Raw genomic sequence first — 22,276 nt, forward strand, 5'->3', positions numbered from 1 at the left:
AGTCCAGGTATGAAATGCATAGATGGAGGTGAGAGGGGATTCATCCGGGTTTGTTTGTTCCTTGCACCATTGGAAAAACAAAACGAGACACTGGGAGCTTCTCATGCAGGTTCCTAGGGGCAGGGGGGGGAAGTCCGTTCAAGGAAAGGAGAGAAGGTCCGTCTCCTCGCCAAGGAACAACCAGGCAATGCAGCTGGACTTCACCTGGGGATGGGAGGCAGCGGTGGAGCCCCCCGGGTCGCTGCAAGGCAAGGAAGCCGGGTTAGTTAGGCTGCAGCAGGATGCCCAAAAGTTTTCTGGCCAAGTCACTCAGTTCAAAGGTCTCCTCACCAGCTGCCGTTTCAAGTATCGTTCCCCGGACGCCTGCCGCGTCTGTGCGCTCATGGGCCACTTCCCCCAGGTGCCTGGGAATTCCCGGAGCCTGGGATCCGTGTCCAGCGACCACAGACCCAGCCATCACTGGCGTACGGGCTCGTTATCATCCCAGCTCCAGCACTGCCCCTGGGGGCTCCAGCTTCCACTGGGGCCTGTGCAGGCCCCACCACCCAGGGGATGCAAAGACCTGCCCTCCCCCGAACGAGCCATGGAGGAGCCCAGCGGGAGGCCCAGGGATTTGCTGGAGCGGGTGGGATCAGGACTGCATCTCCAGCCAGTGCCTGTCAGCAGCAGGCTCCCAGGGTGCTCAGGTGGGGAGGCCGGAGCCCTGGAAGCTCTGCTCTGACGGAGGCAGGTCTCTGGGGGGGCGCTATTAGAAGGGACAATATTGCCACAGGCCAAGAGCTTAAGCAAGGCACCTTTGGGGTTAGACCCCAGGCGTGAATAGGCCAGGGCAGAGACCCGTCGCACGGGCTCGGAGAAGCCTAGAAAGGTAAATCCCAGAGCTCGCTGCGCAGACAGCTGGTGGAAAGCAATGCTCAGCACTCGCTTTAGCCCTCCCACTCTGAAGCGATACATGCCGCCCAGGTGGCTTAGTGGAGCAGGCGCTGGGGCATCCTCCACCAACCAGGCGCAGATATTTTAGCGGCAAGACGCGTTGGCTAGGTCGTTCACCTACCTCGGTTCGTTTTGCTGGGGTAAGTTCTCTGGAAGTGTTTATACTCCTCGGGAGCTGGAAAGTCTTCGACGGGATGAAAGGAATATTTGGACTCAAAGTCATCTGGGAAGAAGGGAAAAGGGTGAACTAACTAAGGCAGCTTAAGAGAGGAAATGGAAATGGTCAACTTGCACCCCGAGTTCTCAGCGCTCCCGATCAGAGCCAGTGCCGCAGAAGCGCTCTGCTGCTAGGGGGAGCACGGAAAGTCTCTCCCCACCCGCTGGAGCTGCTGGGCATGTTGGAGATCCGGCCGTGCGTGTGTGTGCAGCTGGGGGTGGAAATACCCTGCCCTGGTCATGCTCCATGCTTCACAGGGGGAGCGGAGTCGAACAGAATAGGCTAAGCAAGTCAATATAAATGAACCAGAGGAAAATTTTTCCCTCCCCCATAAGTTCCCATTTCTCCCCGTGCCATACTGCAAGCCACTGGCTGACAAAGAATGGCGGCTCCATACGCAGGGCTGAATTTCCACCTGGAACATGATCAGCGGGTGTTAATCACGCAGTTAGAGACACGATCCCATTGACGGGGGCCCTCCATTCACTGCGCTAGCTGCAAAGCCGCTCTGCAAGCATTAGGGAGCGCTGCACGAGTGGAAATCAGGCCTCAGTACCTGTCAACGGGAACACGCTCCCTCCTCACACTCTGTTCCCAGGGGGCCTGGGCCAGATTCAGACAGGAGCCAGATGGTTCCCGAGGCTCAAGTTCCAGTCGAGGATGGTTAGATTTTCTGAGTGGGGCCCATGACATCAAGCCAGGGGGTGAATCCAGAACCTGATCCCTCCAGCCTTGATGCAATCCGGTACCAGAGCGACACACAGGGAGTTTGCCCAGCCCCAGCATGGCTCATGCCTGGCACTGCCCAAGGCCGGCAGGTTTTCATTCAATAGTTAAGCCCAGTGATTCCTGAAGGTTTCCCACCCCTCTAGCCAGCACAGACACCACGGCCAGGGAACACAGGGCTTCCCGCCACCCCCTAACGCCTTTACAAGACCCTGACATTCATCCATGTTATCCTCCCTTGTCTCTGAAGGAGCTAGAATTACACCACCACATGGTATCATAAGCCAGGCTGCTAGGGGCTAGAGAGACATGAGGCAATGAATGCCGGGGGGGGGGGGGGGGGGGGGGAAAGAGGCGCGCGGGGGAGACAGAATTCCCCTCTGAACTAAGGGAGGTGGACAGAAATAGCAGGGCTCCACCCCGGAGGAGTGGGAGGGCGAGGTCAGCCCTGCAATAACACCCTTTGGAAGAAAGCACCTGGCTGTTAAGGGCAGGGAGCACTGCGCTCTGCTCCCAAGAGCCAGCCGCAGCAGAGGCACTGTACCAGAGACAGACCCAGGAGCTCGAGCTGCCGGAGAGTCGTATGCCCACCCACGAAGATTCCTGAACTGCTGCAGCGTCAGCAGGGAGTGGCTCACACCTTGTTTACGTAGGACCTACAACAGCAGCAGTTTTCCATGCACCTCCCCAACCCACCAACGCAGCGTCCGTAGAGGGCCGTTCGGAATCTGGACTCATTGCCCAAGCAGGCTCTAGCCGGGGTCTAACATCTACTCACCCAAGAAAGATCTCACAGTGGCGATGGAATCTCGGTGCCCATTTCGCACTGGCGGAGGTGGAGGGGGCGGCCCAGCCGGTGTCCTGGTAGGTGGGGGCGGAGGTTTCCCTCGACTCAGAGGCTCCGATGACCCATGCATTCTGTAGGGGGGCGGGGGCGGGGGAGCGTCACGGCCACCATTCCGCATCAGCGGGGGCGGGGGTGGGGGGGCTGCAATAGAAACCCTGATCAGCACAGATAAGGACATAGGAACGGTCAGACCGATGGCCCAGCTAGCCCAGCTGTCGGTCTCTGATAGCGGACGACACCAGGTGCTCAGAGGGAATGAACAGACCAGCACAGCCATCGAGTGATCCAGCCCGTCGCCCACTCCCAGCTTCCAGCAAACACAGGCCAGGGACACGTGTTCCTGACCGGGCCGGGGAGACACCCTTGTCCATCCGCCCAGCCTGGGCAGGACTGTGCCTCCCACAGCGCTCTCTAGTGAGTCATCCTCCAGCAATGGGGCACGGAGGGGTATCCCACCGCTTGGAGGGTACTGCCCAGCTCTCCAATGGGCAGCCAGAGGGGGACACAGAACACCAGGCCTAACCCTCCTCCAGCCGGCAGGGGAGCCCACGTTCACGACTGTTTGTTACCATTTCAAAATCCCAGCCCGCAGATCACCTGTCAGGCTCTGGACCATTTTTAAAGCCAGTATTTTCAGGGGTCCACCCCACCCCCACCCGCCAGCTGAGACTCCAGTCCAGGCCGAGATGCCAGGCTCAAGTGCACCAGGATCAGGGCTCGGTAAGTATCTACTAGAGCCAGTCTGCTGGTTAGCGCCCCAACGAGACATTTTCAGCTCATGTTCCTAATTCCACAGGATAATGCGCCAGCTCCGGAGCTGTGACTCAACCGAGGGACTCTAGGACCAGACGGGGTCGGAGCTGGCAACTATCCGCGGCAGAACTGCAGCCTTGTGGTGCAGCCCAGGACTGTGCAGTCGAAGAGGATGATAAAATACTAGTGCCGTGCTTTCCCGACTCCAGGGGCGGACGCTCGCACGGCCGCGGGGCCAAGTGCGAGGGGGAAGTCGAGGGCATCCGAGAGACAACGCAAAGAGCCTGAAGAGATGTTGCCTTAAGTCGTGCTCGGAAAGGCCGACGTCAGACCCTGAAGCTCTGACTGTCTCCCAGGCAGCTCCTGCAAACGAGGGCTCTAAAGCAAGGGACGAGTTCCAGGAGCAGGCCGAACCCCCTCGGGATCAGACACACATCGGTGAGCCTGACAAACCAACGCCCCTTACACCCCCCCTTGTCTCTCCTCACACCCTGGGAGCCACGCGGCTACACCACTGCAAACCATCAGGAGCCGTGGCTGCCTGAGGGCCATGCTAGCTCCGGGCGCGCTGGGGGGGCTCTTACCTGCTCCCCTGCTCGGAGGGTCTCGGGCCGGCGGAGGGGGTCGATGACTCTGGAGTGACGGGGAGGCCGAAGAGGGTGGAGGAGGGGCCATGCCCCTCACGGGGCCCGGGGTCTTCCTATGCAAAGAGTTGTGTCTCTGGGGCAGCTCTGGGGCCAGCTCGTTGGTGGGGCTGGAAGGGCCGTTGTGAACGCCGGGGGGCTGCCGATAGGGGGGCGGAGGGGGAGCTAGAGACTGGTTCTGAGAACTTGGCCCCGTTCGGACATTCACTGGGGAAGGGGGAGGCTTGATGGGGGGCGGTGCTGGGGGGCCATCCCGGCTCGCGGGGAGCCGCTGTCCTGGAGTCGGCGGTAACGGCTTCTCCCGGTTGTAGGAAGGCGCTTTGCTGCCATGCATCGGAGGGGGTGCCGGGGGCGCGTTGGCTCGGCGGCCTGGAGGCGGGGGCGGAGGGGCAGACGAGCTGTGTTTCATGCCGGTACTGCTGGCGCTGTTGGGCCGGGAAAGGTCAGGCAAGGAGGGTCTCTGCATCCGGGGAAGCTCGGGGGGGGAAGACCGGGTGTTGTCGGAGTCATCGTGAGGTCGGCTGTTGGTCACGGGCACCGGGGGCCTCGGGGCTGCTGATCTGGAGCCAGGAACCTGCAGCGATTGCTTGCTGGAGGAGCTGTCTGCGACGGAGAGAAAGCTGGGTTACTTGCCAAGGGAGGGAAAGGGTCCCAGCCAGGCCTGGAGTTAAGGGAGATTGCTGGGCTCAGCTTGGGGTGAAGGGACACACTGCAGCCAGTGCGCTTGGCTCACCAGAGCGCCAGGACGGGGGAATGGCAAGCGCAGGGATCTCTGGAGGGAGCCGACGGCTCCCGTCCCAAGCAGCTTCTGAAGGCCAGGGTTACGCACAGAAGAAAGGCCAAGTAACATTCTTCTGTTAACACTTCGTGCACCTAGGGCCACTCCTGAAGCACGAGAAGCCTCACCCCACCCCGGGAAATAAACGATCCTTAATGGGACCGATGGGGAAACTGAGGCACAGAGGGACGCACTGGCTTGCCCAAAGTCCCAGACAGGATGGGTGTAAAAACTGGGACTATCGCCTGGCCCTTCTGAGACCAGATCAGGTGCCAGAGCCTAGCGAGGGCAGGGTGGGGGTGGGGAAATCGTATCCTGCATCTTCAAATCAAGCCTCCATCTTGTCCCATTTCAATTAACCTGCGTAAGCGAGGGCAGCTGCTGCGATGGGCAGCCAGGCGACAGAGGGACTGGCGCACTGCAACATGCTGCGATGCGCCCCGCACCCCAGCAGCATTTCAGACCTGCGACCCGGCTAAACGCTGGTGACCGGTAAGCAATGGCAGCGAGTTACTTCCTGGGTACCTGAGTTGTCCTTCGCTCCTACGGGTCTGAGCTTAGGGACACCCCCTTGGAAGAGGCCGCCTTTGGGCTGGAGCGCGGCGGAGCTGGAGCCGGAGCCACCACCACCTCCTCCCTTGGGTTCTGAAACGAGAGGGGTCCAAACTCAGCCCCTAACGCAGCCTCCCTCCCGAGGGTCCCCTTGCCTTCTTGCGGCTTCGATTTGAAGCATCCCGGGTCCAGGTCAGGTGCCTCAGAGATTACGCAGCACCAGGCGTGTATGCGGGGCACTGGCAGCTCTGCTCTCCCCGTGGAGCTCCGGGACCACTGACTGAACGGTGCCTTGGCTCAGGAGCGAGTGCGTGTTCACAGAACGAGGACTGTAGGCCTAGGAGTATGGGGCATCAAAAGCTTCGAAGGGAAGGTGTGGGGAGAAACCAACTCGGCCAGTGTGGAGCAGCCATGGGGCTGCCGCAGTGTCCCATGAAGGAGCACCTAAGGGAGGGGCTGGAATCGCAGCTCGAGGGGGCCAGGGGGCTCTGGGGCTAAGTGGCACCGCCCGGTGGTTTGGACCCAAATGCCAGGACACTCACTCTCCAGGACTGGAGCGCTCCGGTCATTGACCTGCGCCACCTTTCTCAGCCTGGGCCCTTTGCAGATATCTTGGAGCAGGGCTCCTCTACCGCGCTGCTCATCTCGGCTCAGCTTCGGGAGCTCGGGGTTTGCCTGGAGACAAGAGGGATGTGACGGAGAGAAACAAGTCACTGCCCTGCTCGTACAGACGGGCTCGCTGGGAGTCTGATTACAAACCAACCCTCCCTGCAGCCCCGGCACCACTGCACCGTCCTTTCCGCCAGGAGGCAGCTCTGCTCCACTCCCTCCCTTCCAGCTGGAGCATCGCGCCCGACCAAACCCAGGCACATGCCGAGTTCTAAAGCAGCTACCCGGCAGGTTCCTCCTGCACCCGCCAAGAGGAGCGTCGCTACAGTCCTCTCCCCCTTGCCCGGACGGAAGTGTCCCCATCTCCGCTGGGGCAAAGGGCTTAACAACCACACCTGAGATTCTTCGCTCTCCCTCTGGGGCTGCTTGGGAGGGAAGGGGGCAGCAGCACACACATCACAGGATCTCAGCCCTCCCCAGCACACCCCCTGCTGCCCCGCTCCAGTTGGCTTTGGTGGAGGCAGCGCCACTCCCAACTGACAGGTGATGGCAATCGTTAGCCCACCAGCGACTTCACTTCCCCCGTTCCCTCGTCTCATCCCCTGCTTCTGACCGGCTCCACCTCCCCGCTGCCCCCAAACGCTCCTGGCTTTCCCTGCTGAGCGGCGCCTGCCTCACGCCAGGAGATCTGTCGTGCCGCGCAGCTGAGCCCTGAGGGGACATCGCAACGGGGAGTAACCACACAGTGCCGGATCACTTAATTCATAAACACGTCTCCAGCACTCAGCATCCCCACCACACAGCCAGGGAAACTGAGGGCAGGAGTCAGGTGACTTATCCACAGTTACACACAGTCTCTGGAGTCCAGTCCAAGCTGCCGCCAACACCTCCAGCAATGCACCAGGGTAGACTGGCGTATCCAGAGAAAACGCAGCTGTGAAGAAAGCACCCCAGGTAGATGAGCCACCCTAGGAGAAGGGAAGTGGAAGGGCAGAGCAGCCACTAGCCCCAGAGAGAGGGGGTGAGCGGGGCCTCACCTGATGCAAGGTTGGCAGTGGAGGGGGGCCAGGAGGCGGTGGAGGGGGAGGAGGTATCGGCATCCTTTCCCACTCCTGGCTGGCTCAGTCTGCTTAGTGTCCGCGGAGCGTTTGGTCCCTCATACACCTGTAATTCAGACAGAACGAGTCAGGGACCTGCAGGCCGTTTCAGCAACACAACCCTGCGAGTGCCAGGGCAAGGGGTGGGCCACACCGTCCGGAACACCCCACGCCAGCAGCCCTGCCCTTCTGAGAGTCCACAACGACATAGCATCCTGGGATCCAACCGCAGGCAGACCCTGAGCACGGAGCTTTACGATACAGCACCACACAGACGTCCGCCAGCAGCCCCAGTGCCGCACAGAGACTTCTCCGCAGACTTGGCTTCAGGAGACCAATACCGGTGAGTTCGAGCGCCGCCTCCCAGCCAGCTTAAGGGGCGAGATCGGTGGCAAAATTCCTTAAGAGGCAACTAGTTCAATCACATCTGGAAGAGCAGCCCAGCGGCAGCTACTATCCCCCAGGCCCTGTATCTGGACCCGCTTTTCGGTTCCTAGCAAGGAAGGATCAGCCCTTGCCCAGGAAGCATGTGACTGGCGAGAGCTGCAAAGCATCCAGAATTCAATTCATTTTTAACCCAATCATCTCACTTGAGAAAAGAACAAACCAGCTACCTTGATCCTACACCCCATCAATCTACACCACTTCCTCCACAGCAGGAGGCTGCTTACGGGGGATTTAATGGGCCCATGACATCTACAGCTCATCAGCATAAATCAAGAGCTAACGCTGTAGAATTCCCAGCCGGGAGCCACAAGCCATAAATGTATCTATATCTTTTCTCGTGTAAATCATCATCCAGAACCATTTGAGATGGAAGAGACCTGGAGTCAGCACCCCCGGGTCACAGCAGCGTAGAATCTCTTCTTCCTGAACCATCCCTGAGAAGGAAGCATTAACGGCCAGATCCCACACAAGCGCCAACGCGAAGGGCCAGCTGAACACCTGAAAATCTGGCCCAGTGTCTAACAGTGACTCCAAAGCACCCGACGGGAGCGTATTTCACTGTCTGAACGGTTCATACAGAAATCTCCTAATAGCGTCTCTGAGTTCTAGCTTCCCCAGCACAGCGACAACCAGCTGCTGTTGGGCCTTTGTACAAGCTGGGTATTACCAGCCTGCCCAAGCCAGGCACTGTCACAAATGAAACATTTCCGTGGAGGAAGTAGATAAAGGCACAAGATGGTGAATCACCAGGTGACTGCAAGACACCGATACCTGTCAGAGCCATTAGTCTGACAACATGAAATTACAAAATTCAAACTCTCAAACAGCAGCGACTAATGGGATTGGAATGTGACGAATGCCAGGACTCACTTGTCAAAGCAGGAGTTACGTGTGCTCCAGGCAAAAATCGAGAGAGGATGAAAACTTTACACAGCAGAACCAATGGAGAAAGACACCCGAGTACTCCTAGGCAGAGACCACCCCATATTCAAAGCACGTTGCGTTAACACCTGATAATTCAATATTTTGCTTTGAGGTTTTAAAGCATGTAGATTTCAGACCCCTTGCCCAGATCCCAGCAGAAGCGAAGCAGGGAGTGTAACAGGCAGTTACACGACACAGCAAGACGGTGCCAGTCCACAACTTTATAATGCAGAAAATAAACCCTGGCCAACCTTTGAGAGGTGGGAAGTGAGCCACAGATGCTGCAATGAGGGCTTGTAATAAGACTTCATTATTCCTACAAGATAAACTATAGAACAATTTACTAGTGAGGCAACCCGTATTGTCTACATAAATCATGTACATTTTGTGATGTTATCAAAGCAGGTTTTTTTAAGCTGTGTTTATTTCCTTTCACACTAATTCACAGAATCCCGTCATTCCCACAGTACCCCTTCCTCCCAAAACCATCAGAGCAAATTAGGGGGGTTCTAGGCTCACCATTTACATGTACTGCCTAGTTTAAAGGGACACCAGCAGGCTGAAAGAGAGTCAATTTCAAACACCAGAGTTCAAAATAATGTAAAGGACTTTCCCTGCCCTAAAGCCCACATGCCAATATTTGTGGTTTTACAACCACTTCTCTAAACATTTCCCTCTCTTCCTGCTGTGTGAAAGATCCATACCAACAGCGGGAAAGAGTGAAACTGCCCCTACACAAACTGCTGTTAAATACATAACTAAACCAAAGAAGATAGAGCGACAAATATTTTTCCTCTCTAAGTCTTTCAATTACAGTGATATTAAGTGGCACTTGAAACATTACTATGAAAAACATTCAGCTAGAAGCGTCTCTTTAAATAACCAGGCTCCTTGTTTGAACACGGCACACCGAGCGAGAGCCGCAATCCAGCTACCCGAGCGCCCTTCCAGACACCAGCTCTGTTCGGGACGAGGTCCTGCTTTTCAATAAAATCTAGACCTCATCTAGAGCTATTACTCGTCCCACCACTTTCCAGACACTAATCCCAGCTCCATGTAAGCTCATAAGCTTGTCTCTTTCACCAACAGAAGTTGGTCCAATAAGACACTACCTCACCCACCTTGTCCTCACAACAATGGAGGAGGCAAGCGAATCGGAGTAAGACATCACATCCACTCAGATGGGAACTCACACAAGAACAGACCTGAAAGAGAACAAATTTCTCGGTAAGAGAAAGAACGTCACATACTTGGCTGGGGTTTGTCTGCGCTGCCTTCACTGCCGTCGGTGTGTCTGACTAGGAGCTCGCTCCCTGAGCAGCATCACGTGTGCTCCCATCCTTCCTGCGATGAACTCATGCTTTCGTGTTGACGTTCGCACGGCCTGTTGCCACAGAAGTGACTGTGATGTCACAAGGCCAGTACTGTGATTTCATAGCTCAGAGGAGAAGACGAAAATAGCTTGGGGGTAATTAGCTAGCAGTAACAGCTGGGAAACGCGTGCCAGGTAAAGAGATTTATGATTCAGTCTGAGGTATTTGAAAGCCGTGCCTAGCACCCAACTTCCTCTTTAAAAAGATCAAAGCCCTGAAGAACTGCTCCCCATCCTCTTGACGTGTGGCCTGTAGGAACAGTCAGATGATTAGAGAGGAGTTCTCAGCTGAGCGGAAATCCAAGTTCAGCAGCTTGCTACAAGTATGGAATCCCCATTGCAGTCCATGCAAAGGAAGGTGTTGCTATCTAGTCCTCTACTTACACAACAACACTTCCCATAGATCTTGGACGTTGCACACACCCATCCTGCCCAGCCGTGCGAGGACGAGCCGTGCTCAGATGCTACGGAAGTGGACACGACTGCAATGGGCCCCCTAGACAAAGAGCTGCTACCACCATTCCACAGAAACGGAGTACAGGACTTGTTCAAGGTCACAAAGCAAGTCACTGGCAAATCCAGGATAGAATCAGGGCACTCCTGCTTCAAACCCCTGGGACCTCACTGTGCCTCTGGGATCATTACTCAACCCTCATCAGCCTGACGTGCAATCGTTCAGTGGAACAGAATTAACCTGAGTGACTGTGGGGTTGGTTGGGGAAAGATTCACACACAGTTCTTATGGATGCACTTGAATCCCTGAATGCTTTACATTGCACGTGCCAGGCTACTGAAACAGGCATTCAAATAAGGGTTCTGTCCTAGAAGAAAAAAGCAGAAAGAGTCTAAGCTAAAGCAGCTCGGAGAGAAAAGGGAGCTAGATTTCTAATGAACAGGTCACTTCATTTTAAAGTGTGGCCTAATGCACATTATGGATTAACTACTTGGCAAGGTGGGTGAGGTAATATCTCTTATTGGCCCAGCTTCTGTTGGTGGGAGAGAGAAGCTTTCGAGCTACACAGCACACGTCCTCGGGTCTGGGAAAGGTCTCTCTAATATCCTGCAACCAACATGGCTACAACAACACTGCAAACACCTCAGCAAAGGTCAGTTTTAAAATTAAGAGCCCCTGAATTCAACTGAGCTCAAAAAACAGCCCCTATTGGAGCATGTTACCTTATACCAAGAGAAACAAGGCGAAAACTCTGAGAAGGAATGCTGACGTAAGATCTTGGAATCTTTATTAAAAAAAAACAAAACAAAAAACAAAACATCTTTTGTTATGTTCATGAAGATAGTCAAGACAGCTGATAAAAAAAGGGTTTCTCACAGCAATGTTTACAGCCCCTTAACATTAAGTCTATGCCTTATGGAAAATGCGCCCTTCTGACACAATGCAGTTTAGACAGCTGATTCCCAGCATTTCTTTTGCTTTGTCCTTTATTAACCAGGATTCTTACCGGGAAACTGATCTCAACGTTTAAGGGTTTCATACGCTCTGGCGGTTTAGCCTCTGGTTTGTGGTGGAAGCGATTTGAAAGACCCAAAGCAGGGCAGCATGCAAACGGCACCGAACAGACTAAAGCACAGAACACAGACAGGCTCTTTGGATAAACCAGAGGGGGGAAAAAAGACATTTGCCATTTAATTGGTCTTTTATACACAAAAATAAAGGAAGCATCTTCTTCCCAGTTTCTTCAGTTGCCACCAACAAAACCTAGAGCTCAGAAGGAGGCAAGTGTTTTCTGGATGCCAAGGCAAGCAGGTCTCCTTTGTAGTAGCCATTCAGAACTCAGCTTGTGTCCCACCCACTAGTTCATCTGCCCAATAAACCCAACTCAGAAGTGGTCTGTTTGCAAGCACTTCTATAGGGCGTGAGAACAAGTCCTTTCCCCCACCCTTTTAAAGAATAACTAAACCAAACTTCATGCTCAAAAGCCCATTGGATTTTAGTGACCAACTGTGCTTAGCCTTGGAAAATCTACACAGATCAAACCCATGCTGGAAGTAGTCTAAATTTTCTAGACATTTGTGAACTCCAGATGTGCTGTAAAGGGAAATAACTTGTTTTCTACAGAATTCAGTATTGATCCTTTATGATCCACTCATGACTTTTCACTGGAGATGCAGCAGTGCCTTTCACAGGTCACAAGCACGTTTCCTCACCTTTCAAAGGGATTTGGGTACCGTGCCAGATTTATATTTTATAGTGACAATGCTTCTACAGCTAGTTTGCATTTGCAAACCAAGATGAAGCAAACATTTCATCCTCAGGGAGGGCAGTGGCTTTGAACTGCAGATCAGAGTGGAATTTCCAACCTTTCTGATGGTGGACTGATTGCCGGATGTAGCTACAGTAGCTTTTGGACTATGCGCAAGATTAGAGCACTTCCATACTTTCCTTCTTCTGCCTCTCGAAAGTATTCCAGATCCTGGACTCAATATTCCCGACCCAACCCTGAAGTGCAACATTCCCGAGTCTCTGTTTCCAATGAGCACTGAGGTTGCTACATAACTAATTTACTCTGCAAAACATCTCAGAATTTAGGGTCAGTCAGGCTTTTAAAAATGTATCATAAATGTTTTAAGAGACCAAGCTGCCATCTCAATTCAGAGCCTCTCAGACACATGGCCCACCTCGGAGTGCAGACAGACATACCTGCTTCAGTTTGCAGGACTCAGACACTCATCATGAATTAACAACCACCCACGGGCACTGACGGTGCATTTTTAACAAACCTGGAACAAATACATTTCTGATGCCACATGGCCAAATTCCAGGGTCCTCACTGGAGCACGGCCCCGCTTCGCTCCTTTGGAGGGCTGCCATGTTGGGCCATCCGTTAACAGCTTTCCAGAAATCTTAATTTTCTTCATTTGGCAAAGGCAACATGTCAGCAGGATCAAGGAATCCTGTCATCACATCAAACTGAAGCAAAGGAAACAGCGATCGGGCAGGCAGGAAACACCCCTCCTATAAAAGCTTAGGGGCTTCCCTCCCCCCATTCCACAGAACAACCCCTGAGGTGCAGAGAGGGATGGGGATGCATGTGACGGAAACTAACAAGAGAACTTTTCTTATCTACATTTTATTTTTTAAAATCCTCTACTGATCGTTTGGCCGACAACAGGAAATGGAGGCAGAATCGAGGGCTTTCTGAGGCTTTCGAATGTGACCCCATAAAGGCATTTGGGGAGGGGAAAGGAGGATGCATTCAACTGCACGACCCACACCTCCGCCCAAACAATATGCTGCAAGAGGAAAAAGGACCCCAGCGCCTTATGTTTGATTGAAGTTAGTAGCTTATAGTTCAAATAAAAATGACATTTCTTTAGCGACTGCCGATGATCTAACATCCCCCTCCACTAAGAGCTCAAATAGCTGCTTGTATGTTTCGAATAAATTAAACTCTCACCATTGAAAAGAAAAAAGGGCTATTGTTTAGTTCATCTCATATAGGACAGGAGAACTGGAGAATTGTCTCAGAGCAGAATTTAGGTGCAACAACAGAATCTACTAGGCAAGGAGACTGTCTAATGAAATTAGATTCAGCACTGAGCAATGCAGGAACAGAGGAGACGCTACTGGCTAGGCTGACAGCCTTTTCCAAAGGTGCCAACGGTCTGTAAGAGCATCTTCACCTCTAGGGCACCCCCTCATGCCTGGACGTGGTGCTGCAGGGAACTTCGCCTCTCGCGCCCTAGCTGGTGGCCACTTCCTTGGCCCCACGAGGGCCAGTCCCAGCCAGTGTCTTCTCCCGACTCCCCCTCTGCGTATGTCCACACTGTAACAACACACCAGGGCTGGTCCATCTCAGCTGACTCGGGCTGCAGGGCTTTGAAGTTCCAGTGTAGACACTCGGGCTCAGGCTTGTCCAGACTGCTCTTCCTTATTCCCATGAGTTCTATGTCCTCCGCAGTTTGAGTCATTCCCACCCATCCTCACTTATTCACGGACCAGCTGTCCGTCTGTGGAGCACCCTTCAAAGATACCCTCACAGCCCTTCTGGTTCCAGGAACTCCCTGGCCTTTAACTCGTTCCTTTTGCTAACCTGTGGTTTTTTCCCTGTAGGTCACAAGGGACTGGACATGCTGGTTTGCCTGCCTCTCTGCCCCCTCCACTTTCTAGGAGGGATTCTTTCACAGGCTGGGATCTCTGAGCACTGCCTTGGGAGGCAGCACTGGCCACCACAGTCCCTTGCATTCTTCTCTTTCAGCGTGGGGAGAGTTAGGCCTCTCGTCCATCCATGCAATCTAGCGAAAGCAGACTCCCGGGCCCAGGGACACAGCCAAGTATTCGCAGGGTTTCCCTAGGCATAGGCCAAGCAGAGATGAACCGATTTATAATCCAGACTATGCAGGGCAAGGAACAGGCCTGCAGTGCAAGTCATTTTGCGTAGCTCCGACAGATGGCCAGTCCCTGCTGTAACAATGTGGGAACCGTTTAATGGAATTCCACCAGGAGAGTCTGGTCACCCCGAGCTAAGCCAAAGCCAGAATGACCTCACAGAGAGAAGAGATGCAGTCAGGTTTAAAAAAAACATACAGCAAAGTGCCTAAAAACGCTGCTGCTTCTAACCAGTTCTGCAGTTCACGAGCAATTAGGAGCAAATTTACAAGAGCAATGCCCATCTATTCAGTGCTTGCGAGTGATAGTGGGCCATTTATACAAATGCTCAATGTTTGTACAGTTCTGAAGACACGAAAGCATTATACATGGGCCCAATTTTATGCTGGAAGAGCCATATGGGTGCTTTATAGCATAAATATGCAATTCTACTGCCAATGGCATGACTGCAACATCGCTCTCTGCAATCCAGCCTGCAAAGCATTCTGCTATCCCCAGCACTACCTATGCACTCTGGGAAAGATGTAAAATGGAAGCATCTGCCTACCAGGCGTGGTGGATAGTCCACGTGGATCCCCAAATCATTTTATTAATACCACGTCTTAGCCATAGCCCACTGCGCATAACCAGGGACCACTAGATTAAGACAATTTTGCAGTCCTTACTCAGGCAAGGCTCCCACTGAAGGCAACAGGAGTTGAAGGAGCAGGACTTAGGGCCTTCACCACAACAGCTCCAGTTGCAGGGGCTGTATGTGTTTTGCAAGGGCTGAGTAAGTATAAGGAAGGTCTTGTGTCAACACAGGGGGTGAACCTGACACTCCAACCTGCCAGGACTAGAGCTCAGTACCCAGCCCGGTGGACTGATTTAAATCACTGACTGATTTAACTCGACTTTTCCACTGGGACTTCAGTTATTTTCTAAACAAAAGCACATTCTAATTGGTTGATCTAACCAGTTACACATGTTGATTTACAACTAACTAGAGCCTTTACACGAGATCTGGACATCGCTCTGCTGCCTAGGAGCCACTATAACTAGCCACGTTTATTTAAGCAATTCTCTAGCTTCACTGAGAATCTGTAAAATGTTACCAAGTGGGGAATGATACACAGCTTCTGACTAGCTAATTAACTCTGGTCATGATTCGTATCAAGCTGCGCTAAGGTGGTAACTGGAATTACAGACACAACAGCAGAGTTATTTGTTAGAGAAATGTTTCAAGAGATAATAAATTGATAGTATATATAGTATAATAAATAGTCTGTATTAAATTCCGATTTTAAACAGGTTTATTTTTTTAAAAGATAATTTCAACAAAAAAATCCAATTTAAATCAAAAATTGGATTTTCCTCCACCCTGCTCCCCAGGCAGCGCCGCATTGGGCTGCTAGTGCCAAACCACGCTTTGCTCCGACAGCCAGATCGGAGCGGAGAAAGAAGAGCATTTGCTTCGAGATTTGCTCTAGTAATTACGTGACAGATACAGGGAGAACTGAGATGGGACTGAAGTCAGTGGCGTGGTAACAGCCTGGCCCACTGGACATGGGTAGCCAGCACACTCAGAACAGGGCCCAATGGCCATCCAGGACGCCCACCCCAGCGAAAGCACTGGGATCAGGTACTGCCTGACAGGTCTGAGCCGCCAGGCTGGCAGGCCTATCACTGGTGCCGCTGCAATACGGTGCAGAGCAGAACTCGTCAGGCTGACACTGGCGCCATAGCGTTAGCAGGAAGATTTACCGTTTATTTTTAAGTCTCATCTGTATGGATTGCCTCACCCGGAGTCTCACTGCCCCAGGTCCTGCTGGGGAGCAGGCTGCCCACAAGGTAGGCACAAGGATGCGGGATCAACGTGCCCGTCAGCCCAACGGGATTTCAGCAGCGCCAAAGGGAGACCGATCTCAGTTTCTTGTGTCAGACCATGGCTAAGCTGTTCAAACTTGGGGGTGGGGGGAGAGTTCAGGTGTCTATTTAGGCCCCAACCAGGCCTGACTTTCAGAGTTGCCCACACCCCCGGAAGTCAATGGGAGCTGCAGATCCTAGGTGTTATTTCAGCTGTTACTAAGCCAAACCACAGCAGCGAGGGCACATGTGGAGTCTCGGCGGACTTGGCAGGGATCTCTGGGGTGGAAGCACAGACGAGCACTGGGTGTAACCAAACACTCCAGGAGCACTCTCCAAGCAGGTCCCATTCAGCAAGGACGTCACAACACCTAAGCAGGCCAGGACTGGATCAACACACAGGGACACAGTCAGACCCAGCGCGACTCCATGGACTACGCCCACCTACACTGGGGCCGACAACTTTCAGAGTTCTCCCCTTTCTCCGGAGTTCCAAAGTCACCTCATTTACTCCCGTTTAAATGGAAAGGGGCCACGCCAAACGCTGACCCTCCCAACGACTTCCATTTGCAAGAGCTGCTTTCCTAACAACCCCTTGGCAGAGTCATCCCCGGGGTGGTCTACACTACAGTTAGGTTGGCTTACTACATCGCTCAGGGCTGTGAAAAATGTCACACCCAGTGTGGTGTCATTAAGCCGACCTACGCCCGTGTGTAGACCCCACTAGGTCGATGGACCAATTCTTCCCTCAACCTAGCTACAACACCTGGATTTCTTACAGTGACGGACAAGCCCCTCCCGATACTGTGGTGTCTACGCTACAGTGCCATGGTGGTGCAGCTGCCGCACTACAGCTGTGCCGTTGTAGTGCTTCTAGTGGGACCCGAAAGTCACCCAGGTCTCTTCTGGCCACGCATCGCCAGTAAGAAAGATTCTGCACTTGGAACATTGAGCGGAATCCTGGTCTGCCTCATGCATCGAGACAAGTCATAGCCTCCCAGAGCTGTAAGCATTTCCAAGGGAGCTGCTGCTCTGGTGTCCAAGGACAGGCTCTGGAGAAACAGGAGTAGGGCTAATCGGAGGTGAGAAGATAAGACTGCTGGTCAGGGACAATGGCAGCCTCTCGCTCATCCTGACCATACATCCAGAGTGTCTCCAAATCACATTCCCAGTTCCACCACTGTCTGTGTGACCCTGGGCCGCTAAGAGCCTCAGTTTCCCCTTCTGCAAAAGGGGGCCAATGAAACTGACTCACCTTTGTAAAACGCTCCGGTACTAAGTGTGGTGACTGCGCCCCAGAAGCACTGCGAGCCGCACAGCACTGAGAGGGAATTGATTCAGTAAGTGCTACTGGGAAGCCAGGAGAGGAAAGACGACAGTTTGCTTTTGTGGGATGTCTAACTAGGGACCATTTTCCCCCAGGCAACGTCTGTTTCTCAGTGAAAAGCCTACTTTTATTTTGAGGAATGACTGTCTTGCCCTCTGAGAGAGCGAGAAGTAAGTAGGTCAGACAGACTTGAGGACCAAAAGCCCTGACAGAATCGCTTGTAAGCAAAGAGAGCCCGGAAGCGAGAGCCCGGCTTTGGAGCAGGCGCCCTCCGCTCTCCATTGGCATGCAGGGGACTGTCACGCCTCACTTCAAAGAGAACACATGAAGACCCAATCCAGTTAGAACAGAAAATCCAATCACAAGTTGAACTCCCGAGCAGCGACTCTCTTTGCTGGCTCCAATACCCTGCGGCCAGAGCAGCAGAGAGCGTGTGCTGCTGAGCGGCTTCACACATTCACACACTGCCATTACTTGATGGCCTACAACAAAGTAGGGCCTTGATTTAGCACCAAGTTATGAACACAAGTCAAACGGATCCAGTGAAAGGGGAAGCTAGTAAATCAATCCAGCCTGTCTGGCTTTGATGAGCAATGGTCCAGCTGCAAAGAAATCATGTCTGGAGAGAGGGGGCGATTTGTGTGCAGATCCGATGCACGCCCTGCCCTCTTCCCGGCTGTGTGGTGCGGCTCACATGCCGAGCGTATGCGAACACTTGGTATTTGTTCAGGAAGCGACCAGTCTGGGCAGTTCCTGGCCCAATGCAGAGGGGCCTGGGCTCCTTCAGAGCCCTAAGCAGCAATGCACATCTGCAGCATCACAGCTACTCCATACACAGCAGTAACTGCAGCGAGAGCCCAACTGACAACGTTTCCGAGAAACTCTCCATGAGCGAGCCGAGAAGCCTAGCAGATGTGCCGAACTACCCAGGGGTGTGACAACCACAATAAGCCATGGCACTAACACACTACACTAACGCAGGCGACAGCCCAGCACCACAGGAGACGTTCTCTGCAGGTGGGTCTGACTCAGAGAACACATTCAAATCAGTTCTCCCGCATGACACCGGGCAAATTCACACCTTGCGCTGAAACTGCATTGGCTCCTTCAGCAGCAGCCAAGGCGCTACTGTGAAGGGGAGTCAACTTCGCCGAGCGCCTCTGGCGTTCTCTAGCAGGGCTGCCACGGGCCCCACCAAAGAGATTGGGAGCAGCCCACAGCAGGCAGAGCAGAATCCAAGGCATTCTCAGACAAAGCCATTGGGGTTCACGGCATCTTTCCAAACGTTCCCACCCGCATGCAGCACAAGAAATATGCTCTCTGCAGTGGTTCCTTTAAATGACTCCCCCTTGTGATGCTTCCGTCCTCGGCACAGCCCAATTCTAGGACACCTGCACAACCCCAAGGAAGAAGCTGTAACATCCCCGTCCTAGCTCGCTTTAGCGTCACTCTTTGCCTCCCTCCACGTACAACGCCTGCATTTCAGCAAAGAATGACTTCCACGCAGATACCAGCTGGCTGCAAGGAGCTGTTGGTAACTCCTGCAAAGTGCTCTCAAGGTGCCAGGGGCTGTGCATTCATTTATCCGCTGATCACGACATGCAATTCACATCTGCTTCCATAACATCCCATCGGGCGGCATTAAAATAACGGCTTGCCAAGGCTCCTGAACAGCCGTTGTCTCTCTCTAAATGAATTTGGTCCTCAAAGCTACTGAATCGGAGATGGATTATTCATAGCTTATTAATAGCAAATGGATTTGTGTGAGATATTCACTCCAGATGCATCAACTTGGAAGCTAGCTCAAGCCGCGGTTTGGAAAATACTCACTACAGGCCCCAGAGCACCTGGAATACCACCTAGCTCCTATCCAGCACTTGCCATCAGCAGAGCACAAGCGCTTTACAAAGCGGATCAGTATCCTCACCCCATTTGCTAGATGAGGAAACAGGCACAAAGAGGGGCAGTGACTTGCCCAGTCACCCAGAAGAAGAATTAGCAGTAGAACCCAGGTCTCCTGAATCCCAGTCTAGTGCTTTAGCCTCCCGGCCACGCTGCCTGTAGTACGCTGCTTGCTGATGACGCAGCATCCCTCCCTAATCCAGTCCCGCGCTACCCACCCCCAGCTCTGCTGCTGCCTCTCACACCTGACCTGCCCTTCCAGACCCTGCTCCCACATGCGATTTGGCCAGAGCACCTCAAACCTGACATGCAGTTTTCCTGGCTCTTCCAGTACAAGACATTCCCTGTACAGTCTTGTGCTGGGGCTGAATAGCCAAGCGAGCCCATCAATCAGGTGACAGTAGATGAGCAAGCCAACAGAATGCAGCGACAAGAGACAATTCAATGCCAAGACACCTGGCACACACTCAGGCTGTGCAGAGATATTCTTCCCATACCCAGCCCCCAACCCGCAGCCCATTGATAGTCCCTCCTCCAGTTCTGGAGCCCTGAAGATCATCTGGGGGCACCAGGATACCACACAGACAAATGCCTATAACAGACTAAGAGTCACAGTCTCTGCGCAGGCGAAGCCCGAGCCTGGAAAAGCAGGAGAATAATAAAGGACAGGAATAAGCCGTCTTAATTCTGCAGAGCAAGGGTGTTGGAAAGGACAGTGCTTCTACCATGGCACACTGGCCTGGCACCAGCTTCTTTCAAGCCATGAAAGATAAAACAACAAATAATCAGCTGCCTTCTCATCTGTTTGGCTAAAACAAGGACTTTGCACTGGGAACCCCAAAGATTTACAATGGAAGCACAAAGCCCCTGAGCTCGCAGAGCAGGAATGGGGGAGGTACATTAAGGATTAATACTGAGCATTTCCTTGCAGGAGCCAGGTTATCACATGATCAGTTAGAACCACAGCAATGCACAATTTACCAGATCAGATCAGACAATTGGTGCACCCCAGCTGTTACCCTGCCTCTAACTGCAGCCAAGAACTGAAAGCGGGAAACCCCATCATGCACCTGACCAGTTGGGCCATTCTGTACACGGCCCAGAGGAGAGCTCCCTGGCTGCGACTGGCTTGTCGGATTCCCCCAGGTTCCAGGCTAAGATGATGCTGAGGTGTTCTCATGCAGCCTGTTCTTTAAAATCCAGCACCAGAAACAAACCCATCACATGCAAGCCAAGTTCTCAAGTATGCTGCTGGCAATCTGTTTGTCTGCTCTTCCTCATCTGCACATACACCTAGCTTTGAGAAGCCTGACGGCTGGGCAGGTCACAGACTGAGCAGGGATAAACGCCTGGGTCAAGATGCTCGCCAGAGTCTATGAAGAATTGGTAATCCTCTGCCCCTGGGCTGACTGTCCATATCCCTGCAAGTTGTTCTGGGAGAGTGGCCACACGTTGGAGACGGCTCCGGGGGACCACTGGCAGGTGCACACGTTCAGGAGTGGGGGATGACTGGGAGACGGAAGGGGAGTTTGGAAGAACTCGATGTCTCTTCTCAGAGAAGAATGTGCAATTTAAGATTCGGCAGCACAAGCAGCTTGTCAGGAGAGGTAGGTGCTTTGGCAATGCAGATATGGCCGCAGCCTCCTGCCCAACTAGTGCGACACCAGCTACACAAGCAGCGTCCCACAGGGGCAGGGATGCCACACACTACGGTGCTGCAAGGGCTCAGAGAGAAGCACCTTGCCCAGGCAAGCGGAACTGGCCCCTCCCTGGAAAGGGAAATCCCATCTTCCTCATGCAGGGAGTCTGGGGGTTTGGCGAGTCACCTTAGATGGGGGGGGGGCGCTAGGCAGGTGGATCCATGCCCCGGACTCCGTCTCTGTCAGTGCACGGCTGGGTCAGAGCTCAGGGCCCGTAGGCACCAGCAGCAGAGTAGCTCTTAGCTCGGGGCAATATAGAGCCTTGGAACAGCTCGCAAGAGCATCCCCCCCCCCCCAGCCTGGGGCAATTCACAAGAGCCAGAAAAATCCAGCAAGGGCTGAAATAGAGGGGGGGGACCCCACTGGGCTGCAGGGAATCGGAGCCGCCCCCATTTGCTACAAGTGCTCCCTGCCCAGATCTCCACCCCCAGACCCGCACGTCTCCCCACCGGCCCAGGGCCCAGCACTCCGCCCCCCGCCGGCCCAGGCCCCCCCAGGCCTCTTCCCACCGGCCCAGGGCCCCCCCACCTCACCCTGCCGGCCCAGCGCCCCGCCCCCCGCCAGGGCCCAGCCCCCCCGTCCCTGCCGGCCCAGCCCCCCGCAGACCCCGGGCCCCCCAGCATGCCCCAGGTGCCCTGTGGGCTCTGGCAGGTCTCCCCCCCCAGCGGCGGGGGAGGGGGCTGGGGGCCGTTAACCCCCAGCGGCGCAGGACCCCGCCCACCAGGGGCCCCTCCTCACCCGGAGCCGCCGCCGCTCGCTCCGCACCGGGACCTCCTGCCTCCGCCAACCCGGAAATGAGCGAACCTCCCCAGCCCCCAGCCGCGGCGGCCAAACAAAATGGCGGCCGGGGAACCCTCTGCGCATGGGCGGAGGACACGCCCCCCCCTTCCATCCGGTCTTAGCGCGACGGGACGCGCAACGCTCTGGACGGGTTGAAGACGCCATGTTGAGAAGGTCATTCAAGGCACCTTGGTGTGGGAGGCCATGTCGGGAAGGCCACGCAAAGATCGCGGAGCGAGTCGACGGCCATGTTGAAAAGGTCATATGTCCTGCCAGACAATGTGCAGCCATATTAGTGAGGTCACCCGGTCACACAGCAGCCAGCTGCCATGTTGGGAAGGTCAAGAGAACCCGTCGTTGTGGCCATGTTAGGAAGGTCACACGGAAGTGCTGCTATGTGCCCCTATTGGGAAGGTCACTGAGGATGTGTGGCCTGCGCCACCATTCAGGGAAGGTCACATAGGGCCCCTAGGAC

General features: G+C 54.1%; 1 protein-coding gene across 1 annotated transcript; it reads right to left on the minus strand.

The window, feature by feature from the left end:
* Window positions 1-3: 3 nt before the first annotated feature.
* On the minus strand, window positions 4-21,812 carry WIPF2 (WAS/WASL interacting protein family member 2). Its single transcript, XM_065422488.1, has 8 exons — window positions 21,760-21,812; window positions 7,097-7,223; window positions 5,993-6,125; window positions 5,424-5,543; window positions 4,061-4,723; window positions 2,655-2,864; window positions 1,055-1,156; window positions 4-241 (listed from the first exon to the last, which is right to left on the minus strand). The coding sequence occupies exons 2-8, from the start codon at window positions 7,157-7,159 to the stop codon at window positions 201-203; spliced, it is 1,332 nt and encodes a 443-aa protein (XP_065278560.1). The 5' UTR covers window positions 7,160-7,223; window positions 21,760-21,812; the 3' UTR covers window positions 4-200.
* Between the last annotated feature and the right edge of the window lie 464 nt (window positions 21,813-22,276).

Source organism: Emys orbicularis, chromosome 25 (assembly GCF_028017835.1).
Source record: "Emys orbicularis isolate rEmyOrb1 chromosome 25, rEmyOrb1.hap1, whole genome shotgun sequence".
NCBI lineage: Eukaryota > Metazoa > Chordata > Testudines > Emydidae > Emys > Emys orbicularis.